The sequence below is a fragment of the Perognathus longimembris genome, chromosome 10 (genome assembly GCF_023159225.1).
Source record: "Perognathus longimembris pacificus isolate PPM17 chromosome 10, ASM2315922v1, whole genome shotgun sequence".
NCBI classification, from domain to species: domain Eukaryota; kingdom Metazoa; phylum Chordata; class Mammalia; order Rodentia; family Heteromyidae; genus Perognathus; species Perognathus longimembris.
In genome coordinates this window covers 2792063-2808536 of record NC_063170.1, presented here as the reverse complement: position 1 = coordinate 2808536, position 16474 = coordinate 2792063, and the positions used below count along the sequence as shown (strand labels likewise).

The 16474-nt window shown below is 66.0% G+C and overlaps 1 protein-coding gene across 1 annotated transcript; it reads left to right on the top strand.

Annotated features, from left to right (window-relative positions):
* Nucleotides 1-1335: 1335 nt before the first annotated feature.
* On the top strand, nt 1336-12384 carry Wfdc1 (WAP four-disulfide core domain 1). Its single transcript, XM_048355026.1, is given in 9 exon segments — nt 1336-1376; nt 1664-1852; nt 7524-7571; nt 7573-7711; nt 8062-8145; nt 8412-8552; nt 9151-9192; nt 10832-10901; nt 12036-12384. Coding segments are annotated over 7 exon segments (639 nt in total). The 5' UTR covers nt 1336-1376; nt 1664-1714; the 3' UTR covers nt 10879-10901; nt 12036-12384.
* The last annotated feature ends 4090 nt before the right edge of the window (nt 12385-16474 follow it).

Genomic DNA, 16474 nt, shown 5'->3' with positions numbered 1-16474 from the left:
TGGCCCCGCCCGTGGAGGCAGGCAGGGAGATGGATGGGCTTTGGGGACCGTCCGTCTCCCTCCACAGAACGGTGCTGACGCCGCCCTGTGTGCCCCGGTCCCTCGAGGTCACGTGTTCGAGGACTCTATGTGCTGTGACATCCGTTATTCTGTCTGCCGTCATGAAGGAGGCAGCGGGTGACCGGCAGGGGCTTTGTTGGGCAGAAGAGGCTGGGGGGGGGGCAAAGGGCAAAGGGCAAAGGCCTGGCCCCTTGAGGGCGGCATCCTGTGGAGGGGGGCTGGCAGAAGTGGGGCCACCCAGGGAGACACAGGAAACGCCAAGGGTGTGACGTCAGGAACCGTGCGGCAGCCGGCACGGGGAGGGAAGGGGAGGGAGGGTGGGGGAGGGGCGGGGGCAGCCACCAGGCCGGAAGTTTCCCAAGGGAACGGGCTTGGCCAGGGCGAGGCACAGGGCTGGAGGGTTAGAGGGCGAGCCCGGGGTGGCCCCTGGTACAGGACACTTCCCTGTCCTATGTCCTCATCCCGCTGGCCCCATGGTTCTTACTCCATACCGTTTGAACAGGCAGGGAAACTGAGGCATGACAGGCTGGGCGTGGCCCTGTTCACCCTTCTGTACCAGCAGCCTGAATGGGACAGAGGGAGGGAGGAAGGAGGGTAGATGGAGGCCCAGGGGCTAATGGAGAAGAGACACCCCCCCCCCACCCCGGGATGAAGGAATGTTCTAGAACCTAAGCTGCGGAGCCGAGCGGGGCTGGGATTAAGGCGAGATGACAGGTCTCCCGGTGCGTGGCTAAGGAGCTGCTTGTTGGTGGCTTGCTCACGAAAGTGCCACCTGTGGCCACAGTGAAGCCCCCTCGACCCGGGCGTTGTGCGGGGCCTGGGTTCCGGCTTCCACGCTATTCCTGGCCAGGAAGCCCCCGGCCCCTGCTTCCACTTCTGTAGAATGGGCGTCACACACGCCTGCCTCGTGTCTGGGAGAACAGCCGTGGAGACGTTTCCCCCCGGGCCGTGGTTGGCACTTAGGGCGTCGCCCCCGTGGGCAGGCGCTCGACGACGTGAGCACCCCGCGACGTGAGCCGCCCCGCAGCCCTTTCTTCTGCTGGGGTCCCTTCCCAGCCAGGCGCGCGCGTGTTCTCCCAGGCTGGCTCGTCCCCTCCCGAGTCGCTGGGCTGACGGGCGTGAGCCGGGCTCCGAGGGGCAGGGGAAGCCCTCAGGCCCCGGCTGCCGGGAGGGGGGGGGGGCTCGGGGGCTGAGCGGGGCGGGGCCGCCCCCAGCCCCCACGGAGCCCGGGTCCGGGGCGGCCACCCCAACAGTCCCACGGGGGAGGAGTGCCGCCTCCCTTCCCGCGGGCTGAGAAGAGGCACCGGCCGGGGAGAGTGAGTGGGACAGCCCCCCCCCGCCCCCCGCCACGTCGCCAGCCGCCCAGCGCCCCCTCCTCCCGCCGCGGGCTACGGAGCGGCCCGGGCCAGGGGTTAGACGAGAAACCAGAAATAACCTGGCCGGCCAGCATGGCCATCTGGGGGGGCAGGACGGGAAGGGATCCAGGGGCCCAGGGGACCCGGGACAGGCTGAGGGCGACCACGAGCCTGGCCCCACCCAGCCCAAGGGTCCCTCCTCTCTTCTCCCCTCCCCTCTGCCCCCCTCCGCCCTCCTCCTCGAGGAGCATGTGCAAGGTCGCTGGCCCCAGAGGAAATCAACGCCTTCTGCCTGCAGGATGGGCAGCCGCGGGAGAACAGGGCTCCCGGCTCCGGGCTTCCTGCTGCTGCTGCTGCTGCTGCTGCTGCTCCAAGACGCCTCCGCCAAGAATATCTGGAAGCGGGCGCTGCACCCCAGGCTGGCCGAGAGGCCCCGCGTGAGTGTCTGTGGGGGGGAGGGACGGGGGGCCCTGAAGGTGGGAGACTGAGGTCTTCAGTGCTGGCCTCTCCTTCTAGGGTCCCCAGGTGGGGCGGGCAGGGGTCTCTGATTCCAGCCAGAGGTGGGTGGTGGGCAGGCAGGGCACCCTCGGGACCCCCCTGGCTGTGATGAAGCTGTCTGAGGGGCCCTGGGGCTCGGGCCGTGCCGGGCGCTGGCAGTGCCCAGCTGACGTGTGGAGGACTTGGCGTAGTGGCTGCTCCACAGAGCTGCCACTCGTGTCCGTGATGCGTGGGTCCCATCGCCAGCTAGCGGGAACTGCTCCCGGGGGAGGTGCCGGGCGGGGCCCTGTGGGGTGGGGACACCAGCCCCGCCCTGGAAGGTGGGACCGGGAGCAGGAGAGGGCCAAGGACAGCGGTCCTGAGAGCCGGGGTGGCCAGCGGTGAGGAGCCGGCCCCCGGGGGCCAGGTGGCTCTGCTCCCCTCTGCCGTGTGACTTGGGGTGTTGACTGAGCTCTCGGGGCACCAGCCGAGAGTAGGGGAGCAGAGACGAGGAGAGGCTCGTTCTCAGCGTGACCCCGGGCCTGTCTCTCGCACGGGTGGATTTTATTCATGTAGTGTGACAGTTGGGACTCCTGGGCTCTGTGCCGGCCTCCGTTATGCATTAATCCCCCGCCCGCCTGCAGTTAATCATGTGTGTAGTTTGGCTGTGGAGGGTTGGGAGGCGAGTGGATGCTGAGGGCTCTGGGTTCGTCAAAGGCTCCATCCTCTGGTGGGTCTCTGAATGGGAGGAACGAGGAGGGCAGGATGGGAGAGTTTAGGGGCGGAGCCACTGGAGGAAGTAATCCCTGGCTGTGTCCTTGATGGGCACATCTTGTCCCCGCCCCTTCCTCTCGGCTTCCTGGCCCCCACGAGGTGAGCAGCGCGCTGCCTCTACCACCACGCCCACCGCCACAGCGCCAGCAGACCGGAAAACCCCCACACCTGGGTACCAGGGAGCCCTTCCATCATCACGGTGACTTTCTCAGCAACAGAACGGTGCCGTACAATTTATACTGAAAAGGAAGGAAGAGCGTTCCTGTTAGAAGTTGGTCACCTCCTGCCTTTGCCACTTTCTGCTCTTCGCGCTGCTCCCGAGGGCCACACGTCTGTATTTCCCTCCATGCGTGGCAACCTCCCGGAGTGGCTGTACACTCGTGCCCGGAAGCCAGCCAGCCTTGGGTCAGTCAGCGCGGCTGCCGGTGTCCCGCTTGGCTCGCTCTGGCCGGGTGGCTTCTGTGTGGGGGACTGGCGGGTGTCACCTCGAGCGGGGCTGGCAAAGTTCCTGAGCTCCGGTGACACCTCCCTGCCCCTGCACAGCGTGTGGCAGAGAGGGCCCGGGCCTTGGGCTCCCGGGGGGGGGGGCGGGTTCTGCGGGGCCCCAGGCCCCTCGCGGGCAGTGTGGTTGTCCCACATCCCCTCGTGCGTAGCAGTGCCGGGCTGGGACCGGGGTCTCCGCCTGTCCCTCTGTGTGTGGGTGGTGTCTGTGAGAGGGGGAGCAGGACTCCACGCGGATGTGAGTTCTGTGAAGACACGGGAGGCCGTCTCCGCGCCCCTGCCCCGGATGCCGTGTCATCTTAGCAGGTCCCCCAGGCCGACCCCAGCGCCCTGTCCTCTTAGCTTTATGGTCACCTCCTTGAGAGACCTTTGCCCCAAACGCCCTGCCAAGGTTCCCTCCGCTCCTTTCCTGAGAGTTGACATTTGCTGCGTGCTCTGTGCCCGAATTCTGACGCACCGTTCACAACCGAGTGAGGGTTTACACTAAGGCCTTTTAGAGTATAAGGAGAGGCTCGGAAGGTTCTGGGCGGCTCGGGAGTGCTGGCTGGGCTTGCAGCCTGTGGGATTCTGGTCTTCTAAGGGCCTCTCTGAGAAACTGGCGTCGGCTCTGCTCCCAGTTCTTGGGGCCAGGACGTCAGGAAACGGCGTTTGTCCGCGCGTTCCAAGGAGGCTTTTATTTTTAGATCTTTGACGTCTGAAATCCAGAGGAAGAGCAAATAATACTTAGAGGGAGATGGGTTTCCTCCTCCACCGAGCCGCCCCGTGCTGCGGTGCGCTGGGCTGCGCGTGCAGGGCTAGGAGGCCGCGGAGACATTCTGAAGAGGGGCAGAGCCCTGCTGAGGAGGGGAGGGGGGGAGGGGCCGCAGGCGGGGGGGGGGGGGGGGGGGGAGGGGGCGGGACGCCATGGGAGGAGAGCTGCTCCGCGGGCTAGATGCTTCTCCCCTAGATGGAAATGACCCCACACGCTGTTCCCCAATTGTTAGGATGATGATGTTCACCGCAAAAAAAAATAAATCAGACAACCCAGAAAGTTGTAAACGAATCCAAAGGAACCAGTCGTCCTTCAAGACGTGACCCGGGGGCATTGGACGGCGCGCCGTCTAGACCGTTGCGTTAAGCAGCTAGACACAGAAGGCTTTCTCTCTTTTTTTTTTTTTTTGGCATAGTGTTATTTTATGCTTACCGTTTACACTTTTTAAAAAAACCGAGGTGCAGTTCACAGGGCATAATACTCACCATTTTAAACAAACAATACGGGGCGTCTTGTGTATCTGCCATGTGGTGGAGCCCCCACCTCGCTGTCCCCCAAACACTTAGGTCACCTCTACAGGAAGCCCGTGCCCCCCGTGAACCACCCCCCCTTGCGCCTCCTCCCTGCCCACTGCTGTCCGTGGGGTGTCCTGTTCTGGGCATGGCCTGTCTGCGTGTCCACACCTGCCACTTGCATAGGGTAGTATCCAGCCAGCATGTGAACACGCACGTGTGTCCCGTGCCTCAGTTTCCCTACAGTGGCCGCAGAGGGGCGAGAACCATCCGAATGGGGGATGTAGCCAACGCTGCCTGTCTGGCCACCACCTTGGCTCCGCGGCCCCGGTGCTGAGCCCGAGGCCTCCCCACGTGGGGAGCCCACCCCTTGGTTTCCTCGCCATGCAGCCCTGTTTGTGAGGGGGGGGGTGGCTGTTTCCACGCCCCCTTCCTCCTAGGGATGCGGCCCGTGTGGCCCCTGGTCCCAGCCGGCGGCGGTGGTGGGGTGATCGAGTCCCGCTTGCTGCCTGTGGCGCCCGGCAGCACGGAGCTCCGAGGGCCGGGACCCCGCCCGCTCCGTGCTGGCGTCCGCCACGGAGCCACGGAGATGCGAACGCTCAGCAGCCGTTGCTCTGCGAGTGGAGCATTGTACAACGCGAGAGATATGTCTGCATCAGATGCCCCTGGCCTGCTAGCCAACCACGCCGGGCCCCGGCCACCGTGGGACAGTTAGCAGACGGGGCCCCCTAGCGGCCTGCCAGCCGCTGTTGCCGATCACCCCCACCCATCACCATCACCTCCTCCTCCTCCTCCTCCTCCTCCTCCTCCTCCTCCTCCTCCTCCTCCTCCTCCTCCTCCTCCTCCTCGCCCTCTCTCATCTGCAGTGGATAATTCGCACAGGGGTGGGAAGAGGCTGGTGGTCCCTTCTCCATGTTTCTCTCGCAACTCCAGAAAAGGCCCTTTGTTCGGAGCCGTCCTGAGCGCCGCCTTGCCCTGCACGGAGCACCCTGAGCACGGAGCCCTTCCACGTGAGCCCGGTGGCTCTGCTCCTCCTGCCCTGCCGTCTGGCGGCCCCACTGGGCCCTCCCCCCCCCCCCCCCCCGCACTCGTCCCTGTTGTTCTGTCCAAATTCCGAGAGAAGGCATCCGACTCTCCTCGGAGAGCAAGGGTACAACCGAAGTTGACCTCTGTGCAGACCCCATGCTGGAAGCACCACCGACTGAGCTATGGGGCCGGCGGGAGGGCTAGGGAGGGCTGGGGAGGGGGCGGGCGGGAGGTGGGCGGGAGGTGGCAGCAAGGCCAGCTTCCACCCCCCCCCCCGCCCCCATCCACGCGTCCTGATGGAGGGGCAGGCTAGGTGTGCAGGTGGCCGTGGCTAAAGGGCCTGGAAGGGGAGGAGGCGGCTGTCGGGGTGGATCCGGATTAAGACCCGGGAGGCTCCAGCAGCGAGTCCATTAGTGCCATGAGTCCACTCTGCAGGAATGGCTGGGACTATGCCCCCTGCTTGTGGCTTGAAAGTGACGGGTGGGAGATGGGGGGGCGAGGGGGCTCTCTGGTGTCTTTGGGGGCCCTCCACACACGGTGTGCCGTCCTCGCCCACGTCCTTTTCAGTCTTATTTTCACTTGGGTGCTGGTCGGGGGGCCTTGGTGCTGGGCCGGGCGCTGTCCCCGAGCCGCTGTTCCGCAAGGTGAGCCGCTCACCGCTGGAGCCGCAGCGCCGCTTCCGGCCGCTCTCCCGGAGGCGTCGGCTTCGTGCCGGCTTCGTGCCGGCCTGCAGGATCTCTACCCTCGCCCCCGGCCCCAGCCCCGGCCCCGCCCCCGGCCCCGCCCCCGGCCCCGCCCCGGCCCCGCCCCCGGCCCCACCCCCGCCCCCACCCCGGCCCCGCCCCGCCCCGCCCCCTCCCGGCCCCGGCCCGGCCCCGGCCCCGCCCCCGGCCCCGCCCCGCCCCGCCCCCGCCCCCGCCCCCTCCCGCCCCCGGCCCCGGCCCCGGCCCCGGCCACGCCCCCGGCCACGCCCCGCCCCGCCCCCTCCCGGCCCCGCCCCCTCCCGGCCCCGGCCCCGCCCCGGCCCCGCCCCCGGCCCCGCCCCGCCCCCGCCCCCGCCCCCTCCCGCCCCCGGCCCCGGCCACGCCCCCGGCCACGCCCCCCGGCCCCAGCCAGTCTGCGGAGGCCACACGGAGGACGAGCCGGCCTGGGCTGAAGGGACAGGGGTGGCTTGTGCCAGTTAGGACTGGTGACGGTGCCCAGGCTTCCCTTCCAGGGCAGTTGCCGTCCTGGGCTCCGTGGGTGTCACGGCGTGTGCTGCGGTCACACAGCCCCCCCTGAGGGTGGCGTGGGGAACGTTCTAGAACCGGCAGGTGCTGTGCCGCCGAGTTGCACTCCCAGCCCTCCGCGCTTGCCCCGGGGGTCCTGGGGAGATCACCAGGTCCCACCGTCCTCGGGCAGGCGTGGTGCCCGGCGCCCCCTGCCAGCCGCCCGGTGTCGATGGCCCCCCCCCCCCCCCCCCGCTGCGGGTCTGTGGAGGGGGCCCCGCGGGCATCCGGGCTGACCGTGCGATCTGGGGGCCCCCTCCCTAAGGGGGGGGGCTGAGCCAGGCACCAGTGGGGGGGTGTCCATGGGGAAAGGAGGGAGGGCTCCGCTCCGCAGGGGGAGGACAGCGCCAGGCGATGGGAATGGCCAGAACCCGGGGGGAGGTTGGGGTGGGCGCGGACTCTCCGGGTTAGAGGAGGACCCCCCCCCCGGGCGGATCCGCGGGATGGACCCAAGCTGCGGTGGAGGTTTGCTTGCTCTGGGTGTGCTTTGCACATCCTCAGTGCTGTACGTAGAGGGACTCCACTTCTGTGTGAACGTGAGCGTGGTGTGTCTCCCTCCAGACTGCCAGTCGCGTATGGCGTCTTTATACCATGTTTAATTATTCATTCATCGTGTGTGCGCTGGCACTAGGACTTGAACTCAGGGCCTCCCTGGACAGCATCTTTTAACCTCCAGGCCAACTCCCCGCGCCTGGGTCAGCGGGTTCACCGCTTTCCCCGCCGGCACGAAGAGCGTGGCCAGGGGCCCGCCGGGCGCAGCCGGGCCGCCCCGACCCTCGGCTCTCCCGCTCTCCCGCAGGCCGAGGAGGGCACCCCCGGCCCCCGGCAGCCCCGCGCTGACCGCTGCCCCCCCACCCCCACGGACGCTGCCTCCAGGCGCCTGCCAGGCTGCCCGCTGCCAGGCCGACGCCGAGTGCCCGCGACACCGGCACTGCTGCTACAACGGCTGTGCCTACGCCTGCCTGGAGGCCGTGCCGCCCCCGCCGGGTAGGCCGGGCCGGGCCGGGGGCGGGGGGAGGGGGTCAGCGGGGGGGGGTGCGCTCACCACGCAGCCCCCCGGGGCAGCCTCTCCTGCTCCTTGTGCTGCTGTGGCTGGCATGGATGCCTTTCCCTGTGCGCTGGCGGGGTACCGGGTGGCAGGGAAGGAATGAATGCATGCATTCGTTCTCTGGTCAGCAGGAAGAGCTCTTGGGCGGGTGGGGGTGGGGGTGGGGTTGGAGCACTGAGCACTGCCGAGCCTTTAGCCACGCCCCTGGCGGCGGCTCTGGGGGTGCTGGGAACCCCCCAAAGGCTGGAGCGGAACCCCCCCCCGGCCTGACACACGCCTCCTGTCTCAGTGCTAGACTGGCTTGTGCAGCCGAAACCCCGCTGGCTGGGCGGGAACGGCTGGCTGCTGGACGGCCCCGAGGAGGCGCTGCAAGGTAGGGGGGAGGGGCGGCGGGGGAGGGGGAGGGGCCCCCCACTCATTGTCCCCTCGGTGACAGTCTCACCCCAGCTCGGAGGCTCAGGGAGCTGGGGGGGAGGGGGGACTGTGAGCGTGTGTGCCAACTGGGGGCACCTGTGTGCAGAGCTCACGCGTGTGTACACGTGTTGGGAGGCCTGGAGTCGGGGTGGGTGCGGGGGGGGGTACCGGGGTGCCGGGTGGGGTCTTCCCTGTGACCCCCCCCCCCACGCGGGCCCTCGCCAGCAGAGGCCTGCAGCACCACGGAGGACGGCGTGGAGCCCCTGCTCTGTCCCTCCGGCTACGAGTGCCACATCCTGAGCCCGGGCGACGCGGCCGAGGGCGTCCCCAACCGCGGCCAGTGCGTCAAGCAGCGCCGGCAGGCAGGTGAGCGCGCAGGCCCCAGGCCCCGCTTCTGGGGTGGCTGCGGGAGCCCCGAGTCCTCCTGGCCCTGCCCCGCAGACCACCCCGGGCCCCCCAGGCCTGACCCAGAGCCCGCCCCTGCCCCGGCCCCGGCGCCTTCCACGTCCTGCCCCTCTGCTGAGTCCCCGCACGGCGCCTCCTGCGTGGGTGACTCTGCCCGCTCCCTTCGCCCTCATAGCCTCCGCTTCCTCGTCTGTCCCACGGCCACGAGACTGCCCGGAATCGCGCGGGCAGAGCCCTCCGAGCAGGGCCAGCCAGGGACGGGCGGCCGGCCGGCGCGGGCTGCTCCCCAGCCGTCTCTGCGCGCGCGGCGATGCGCGGAGCCGAGCCGCTCGAGCGTCCCCGGGCTGCCGGGGGCTGAGCGCGTGCCCTGCCGTCCTCGTCCTGAGCGCGGGTCTCGGGGGTGAAGGGAAGACACGGGTGGCGCGCAGAACCGGGTCTGTGCGGCCGCAGGCCCGCAGCGCCCCCTGCGGCAGGAGTCGGCCCTTGGCCGCAGGGACGGGACGCGGGCTGGTGGCGGCCTCCTGGCCCTGACCGCGTCTCCTTCTCACGTGTTTCCCAGATGGGCGGTTCCTGCGGCACAAATTTTACAAAGAATATCCAGGTAAGAGAAAAATGAAACCAACTATTCTTATCGGGGGGCACAGGGAAGGACAGCATCCGCCACGAACCACCGGGAAACTGGAGGTGGCGCTGTGGCTCAAAGTGGTGAAGTGCTAGCCTTGAGCAAAAGTGCTCCGGGACAGCGCCCGGCCCGGAGTTCAAGCCGCAGGAATGAAAAAATAAATGCCCAGGGCTGAGATAGAGGCAAGAATGGAAACTAGGTGTGAGAAACAAAGTAAAAGCTATGGTTTGTCTTGGGCGCGGGGCAAGTGTTAGCTGAAGTGTTAGCTTAGAGCAACCAGGGATCAGAACATCAGAGCCTGGGGCAGGCTTGCTCTGTCTCTCCTACTCCAGTGAAGGACTCTGAAAAGATAACAGATACCATCCTCCTCCCACCTATCTAAATCATCCTTCCCCCAGGGTATTTGTTTGCTCACCGTCTATCCATCTTCCCACCTACTGCATACTTGTCCAATATCCATCCCCATCCATCTATTCCTCTATTCATCTACCCACCAGATACTCCTGCGTCCACCCATCCACCCAACCATCCATCCATCCATCCATCTATCTACTCACCCATCCACCTATCCCTCCTTCCACCCACCCATCGATCCACCCAACCATCCACCCATCCACCCAACCGTCCATCCATCTACTCACCCATCCACCTACCCACCTGCCCATCTGTCTGTCCATCCACTTATCCCTCCATTATCCCATCCACAGATCTCTCTTCTACCTGTTTTTCTACATATTCAGTATATCTTTATCAAGAATTCGCTCAAGGAGGTTGGTTAAGGAATAACACAGATGAGGGAAATGTGACCGGTGCATTGTATGCATGTTGTAAATATCACATTGAAACTCCTTTGTACCTTTAATTCATGCTAATATGAGATTTATTTGTTTGTTCACTTACTTATTTATTGCCAGTCCTGGGGCTTGTACTCTGGCTGGGGCGCTGTCCCTGAGCTCCTTTGGCTCAAGGCTAGCTAGCATCCTACCCCTTGAGCCACAGCACCACTTCCCACATTTTTTTTTCTGAGTAGTTTATTGGAGGTAAGAGTGTCATGGACTTTCTTCCCCAGGCCGGCTTCAAATTGCAATCCTCAGATCTCAGCCTCCTGAGTAGCTAGGATGACAGGAGGGAGCCACTGGCGCCCGGCTTAATATGAGATTAAACATAATAATAACTCACTGCACATACTTATGAAACATTGAGCACCCTTCCGTGCTGGAGGGCGGCGGTGCACCCGTAAGAGGACCGCCCGGCTCCCGCGCCGCGCAGCCCTGTCCGCCAGGAGCCTGCCACATGGTCATGACAGTGCTAACGCGGCTCCTCCTGTCTCATATCGGGTGCGAGGAGGACGCTTCAGACCGGAAGGCCGGGAAGGACTTCCCCCGGGGCGGGCGGGCGGGAAGGAGCGCGGGCGGAGGCTGGCTTGTGGGAACCCCGGCGGCGGCGGCGGCCTGGCGGCTGCGGGACAATGGGCAGCCCCGGCGGGCCCCGAGGCACCCCCCGGGGAAGGGGCTGAGGACCGGCCTCGCAGGCCAGGCCTGGGTGCTGGGCCTTCACTTGGCAGGACTTGAGCAGGACTGGACACCCCTGCCCTGGTGGCGCCATGTTTGTGTTTCAGACGGTGACTCCAAGAACGTGGCGGAACCTGGACGGGGACAGCCGTGAACCTTTCCGTAAAGCCACAGCCGGTGGGTGAGGAGGGGAGAGCCGGGGGTGGGGGGAACGCTGGCCTGGGGGGGACGGGGCCAGGCGTGATCTACTGGGGGAATCCCAATCCCACCCCAGTCCCCACATGAAGCGCTGCTGTGTCTCTGCAGCCCTTAACCTACGGCCAGGCCAGGCGCGACCTCCCCTGCCCCCCCCCCCCGCCTGGGGGTCCCCAAGCCTCAGCTGCCAGCGCCTCCGGCATTGCCAAGTCTAGTCTGCACCCCTACTTCCGAGACAGGCATGGCATTGGCACCCCGCTGCTCCGCAGTAGTCTGGCGTATGCCAGGGACCGCCCTGGGGTGTCCTGGCTCTTCTCGGGTGCCCCCCCGTGGTAGGAGGCTGGCCGAGCCAGCAGGTAGATGGGCAAGAAGATGACAGGTGCAGGAAATGCCACATGGCTGGCGAGGCCCGGGGAACCCCGCTGTGGGAGGCGGGGAGAGGGGGCGCCGGTGACGCGGGGCTGAGCTCTGAAGCTGCTGCCTGGGGCTGAGTCCCGAGGGGCACGTCTGGGCATCGGGGACCAGAGGGAGGCCCAAGCTCTGCTCTGGCCCTGCCCCCGGTGGGACCCGTGCTGGCGTGTACAGAAGCCTAGGGGTGGCTGCCACCCAGGGGGTCCCCGAGAGCCCCAGGGGCAGAGTCCCCGCCAGGGGAGAGAAAGGAAGGAGAAACGGGGGGGGGGGTCAGATTCCAGCATGTCGGGACTGGGCTCTCCAGGAGGCTCGGGCCCTTGCTTCCGCCGTGTGTGTGACAGGAGCTGTGCCCTGGTGTGTGTGTCCGAAGCACCGGGGAGTCTGGGGTCGGGCGGGGGCAGGGGCTCGGCCTCGAGCTGCAGCCCAGGGCGGGGGCGGGAGCGCGGGGCCGGTGACCGGGAGAGGACGCCTCCGGCTCCCCGCTGGGTTCCTTGCTCTCTAAATGGGCTTGGGGGAGCAGGCGATGCGGAGAACGTCGCCCACGGAGACTTCGCAAGGAGTGACGCCTTGGATCACGAGGAAACTGGCGACCTTCGGGTGCCGCTAAGGGGGACCCGGATGGAGGGGACCGCACATCCCGTGACCCCTCGTCCAGGCCCCGGGGGGCCATGCCTAGGTAACCCTGCCCCTCCGCTTCCTTTGCAGCCTGCGTTCAAGATGGCTCCTCCGCGCCCTTCTAAGCCTTGGGGACAGTCAGGAAAGCAGCGGGACTCAGAGTCGCAGCCGGCTCCCCGGAGCGTGGCCCCAGAGCTCCGTGGAGCCCGCACGCCTCATCCCCAGCTTGGCGCTGCCCCGGGTGTGGTGCCCGGGCGGGGGCCCCATGCCAAGTCTGCGTTCTCCATCGTGGAATGAGGGGCCCGCCGCCCCCGAGCTACCTACCCCGGGACGCCGCGGTGCCTGCGGGAGGATGTCTAAGCCCGCTCGCTGATTCTTGTAGATTTCTTCCAGGTCTTACTCTGGTTCTTACAATAAATTCACCCACTGTGTAACGGAAGTGACCCTGCCTACTCCCTTGTGAGTCCGTTCTCGCCACTGGGTGACCTTGGCTTTGATGGGCTGAGCTTTAAGCTTTCAGAGCAAACGAATGAATGGCATCCCTTGTTAATCGCAAGGTGATCATGGTTCAGATCCGAATGGTCCCAGAGCCTGGCATTTGAAGGGGAGCCCTGTGTGTGCTGGAGGGAAGCCAGGGTCCCCACACTTGAAGCGATGGGGGTCTGGGCTTGGATGGCGCTTTGTGGCGCTTTGAGCCCGCAGCCCCCCGGTCTCAAAATCCCCCCCCCCACCCACGGGGCGGCGCTCTGAAGCCCCTCTCCGTGTCCGTGTGATGTGGTTGCAGGTTCGGAGGCAGAGGTCCTTCGCCGGGGCAGGTTTCCCCGGGCAAGCCTCCTGACAGGTGGCTAGCAAGGAAGGAGGGGCGTCACTGTGCCTTGCCATGTCTCCGTCTTGGGGTGCTCCTCCCTTATAGCTCCAAATGGGGGGGTCACAGGTGGCGCGACTGATAAGCTCCTATCTGGGGTTTCTGATAGGACTTGATCTATTCGCAGATGTAACTATTTATTGGCACAAATAAATGATAGGTTGCGGCGAGCTGGCAGCTGGTGGCTGTCTGCGTGTGTACACAAGATGCACAGTCATTCTGCCTGGGCCTCAGGTGGCGGTGGAGTCGCCCGGGTGGAAATGCAGAGCAGGCCCCGCCTGTCCGGGAGCCCCTTCCCGGGTAAGGTGGGGAGTCACACGCACAGGCAGCTGCTGGCTGGCAGGTCGCTGGGGTGCTGGAGCCCCACCTCTCCCCCTCCCACTCTGCCGGGACGGGGCGAGGCCAGCCCCGCGTCCCAGGAAGTCTGGCGTCCTCCAGGGCCGAGATGGCCCCTGCGGCCGTGTACCCTGCCCGCCTGCCTGGACACGTTCCCGGGCACAGGAAGCAGCGAGCCCGGGGACTGTGAGGCCTCCACGCCTGCTGGAGCCAGAGGGGCCCCCCGAGAGCAGGGGCCCAGGGCCCCGAGCCTCTGCCCCACAGCAAGGGGAGGCGAAGCTGGGAAAGAGTGGGCGCCCAGCCCTGCCCAGGGCTCAGGCCTCCCCGTGAAAGCGAACGTGGTTAAAGAATCCCTTTGTCCTGTGGTCAGGCTGACCTGGCCACATTCCTTCCTATGTTTCCATTCAAGCTGCCAGCATTGACTCCCTTAAAGTCATTTTTCTAGAACATTCTCACAGAGACTAAGTTGTCCCAAGTGGAAGGCAGGGCGGGACACACCCGCCTGGCCTGACCTCCTGGGAGGTCTCCTTGGCTGCCTGGGGGTGGGGGTGTGCCAGGCTGAGGCAGGCGGAGGAGCCCGGTCCCCACAGCTCTTGACGGGGGTGGGGGGGGCCTGGGAAACCCCCCATGACTGCCAGGAGCCCGAGGCCCAAGTAAAGCCATGTTCTGATCAACACCAGCATGGGGCCCAGCTCCCGGGAGAACTTGGACAGGGAGCCCTGGCATTCAGCACATCGCCGGACAGGGAGGTAAGTAAGGGCGGGGGGGGGGGGGGGGCGGGGGGGCGGGAATGCCGAAGGGGCTGGTGGTGATCGAGACACACTGCATCCATCGCCTGCTTTGGTGAGCCAGTGCGCCCCTCCCCCAGCCCGCGCCCCCTCCCGCTTTCCACCTGTGGATTTCCTGCGCTGGGTGGTCTCGCGGCGTGAGCCACGCGTGCTCGCGGCTGCTTCCGGGCCCTGCACGTGGCCCGGGCGTCCGTGCCTCGGTCATGTCTGGGGCCGCAGAAACAGCCTTGCGTGGACGGGCCGCCCCGTGTCTGTCCGTCGGACTCTCGGTACGCAGCGCCTTCTTTCCAACGCGTGGCTGTGACCAAGTGCCACCTCTCCGCAAAAACCAGGGGTCGAAGTTGGGGGGGACCCCTGAAGTGCACCTCACTCCATCCAGAAAGGACAGTGAGCAGGAGGCAATGGGGTCAGAGCTTAGGGGGTGCACAGGGCTTTGGGGAGCATTCCTGGGGACGGGCAGGGTGGGCAGAGACGAGCTGGCAGCAGGACAGCATCCAGAAGAAGGTCTGGAAGGCTGGAGAGGAGAGCTGGGGAGTCAGTCCACCTTCTAGAAGGTTCTGCTACTTACCCCTGCCGAGGTCATCCCTTCCTCCTCCACAAATCCTTTGGTAAACGGGCTTATACATGTGCCAGGTGTCAACGGTTATGGGGCCACCGAGGGCGAAGGGAGGCGGGCTCCCGGGGAAAACGGCCCCCGAGGGGACGGAGCCAGAGGTGAGAAGAGGAGGCCGGCATCCGAGCTATGCGTTTACCCCTTGGGCTCCAGCGAGTCCGGAGCACAAGAGCCAGGGCAGGACCCCGGTGCCACCTCCCACGGCGCCCGGCCAGCCCCCTGGTGACACCGAGGCCCAGCTGGCGGGGCACGGAGCACGGGCATTTATTCTGTATCCCTTCCGGGGCGATGTGGGCGGGGCCACGCGTGGTCTGGGGGCTCCAGGAGGACCCACCCCGCCCCCGCGGCTCCCAGCAGCCCCTCGAGTTCCCTGTGCCCGCGACACTTGACTTCCGCCCAGCCCCTGGCTGCCCCTTCCCTATCATGATTACAATAATCGTGTTTTGTGTGCTTGTTTGTTTGCGATTCCGGGACTTGAACTCAGGGCCCCCACTTCCTAGGCAGGCACTCTACCACTCTTCGGTCCTTCGTTGCTCTCATTCTTTTCCAGATAGGGTCTTGTGCTTTTGCTGGAGGCCAGCCTCAGTCTATGGTTGCTGCGTGTGTCAGCTCGCGGACCGAGATGGAAACATCCTCGGCAGTGGCCCTCCGCACGTCTGCCTCCCAGGGAGCTGGGATTTCAGGCATGGACGGCCGCACCCGGCTCCTCTGCCTCCTCTCGGGGCACCGGTGAGGACCGGAGTCAGGGCTCCTGCTCACAGCCCAGATGTCCCCCCCGCTGCCCCCCGTATCTGCAGCAATCCCCCCCACGCCCACTCAGCTCCCGGAGGTCAAGACTGGACCTGTCGCTCCCGGGGCCATCGCTGAGCCCCTGCTGTCTCCCCCTGACCTGTCACTGTGTGCGGTGGCCTGTCACCTCCTCGGGGGGGCAGGGAGAGGGCCTCCTGCCTCACCGCGACCTCCCTGGTTTTATCTCCAGCGTCCTAACTCCCGCCGGGGGACACAGATGCCAGCGGCGGGGGCTGCTGCAAGGAGCCATCGCTGCAAGCGATTCCTGCGGCGTTCGGATAGCTCTGAAGCGTCCCTTTGTCAGGAGGCCCCTCCTGGAAAGCACGCCTTCACTGCCTGGCCCGGGAGGGCTGTTGATTATCAAATCAAGCTCTGGCGGCCTGTGACTTCATCAGGGCCAGGTGCACGGCCGGGCGGGAACGAGCCGGGAAGGAAAGGATGGCGTTCCCCAGGAGAGAGCGAGGGAGGGGGCAGGCATGACCTCACTCGTTGCTCAAGGCGCCGAGAGCAGACCTTTCCAGAAAGGCTGGATGCTTCTGGTGCCCGGCCCGCCCGGGACGCTCACCTCCAGCCCACGGATCGGGCCACAAAATCTGGTTTCCCAGCCTGCCGCCTCGTCCACGGACAGTCCTTGGGGGATGTGGGAGGGAGAGGTTCTTAAATCTCTGGGCTGAAGGCAGGGCGGGGGAGGGGGAGGGGGACAACAAGCAAGAAACTCTGCAAGGAAAGCAGCTCTGGAGGTGGGTTGGTGGTGGCCATGAGCTGTAAATGCAGAGAGGAGGCGGGGAGAAGCAGCTGTCCCCGCGCGGGGACAGGCTCTGAATAACCCCGTGTGCTCCGAATCAAAGGGAAACGGAGAGAGAAGAGCGCTTGCTTTCAGAAAGCACAAATACACATGAAAGCAAGGGGGGGGGGGGAGACACAAAGGGAAAATCTCAGACACCCAGGAGGAACAAGGGCCAGGAAGAAAGTGGGGCCTAACCTCCGCTCCGTACTCCCCGTGTCCGATCCACGGTCCAGCAGCCCCAGACAGACGAGAGCCTGAACTTCCTAAGAGAGAGTCAGGATGATGATTTACAAAGACTCCGCTTGGCAAGTCAGCCGCTTTGCTAGGGGCCTGGAAATGTCTAGACCCACA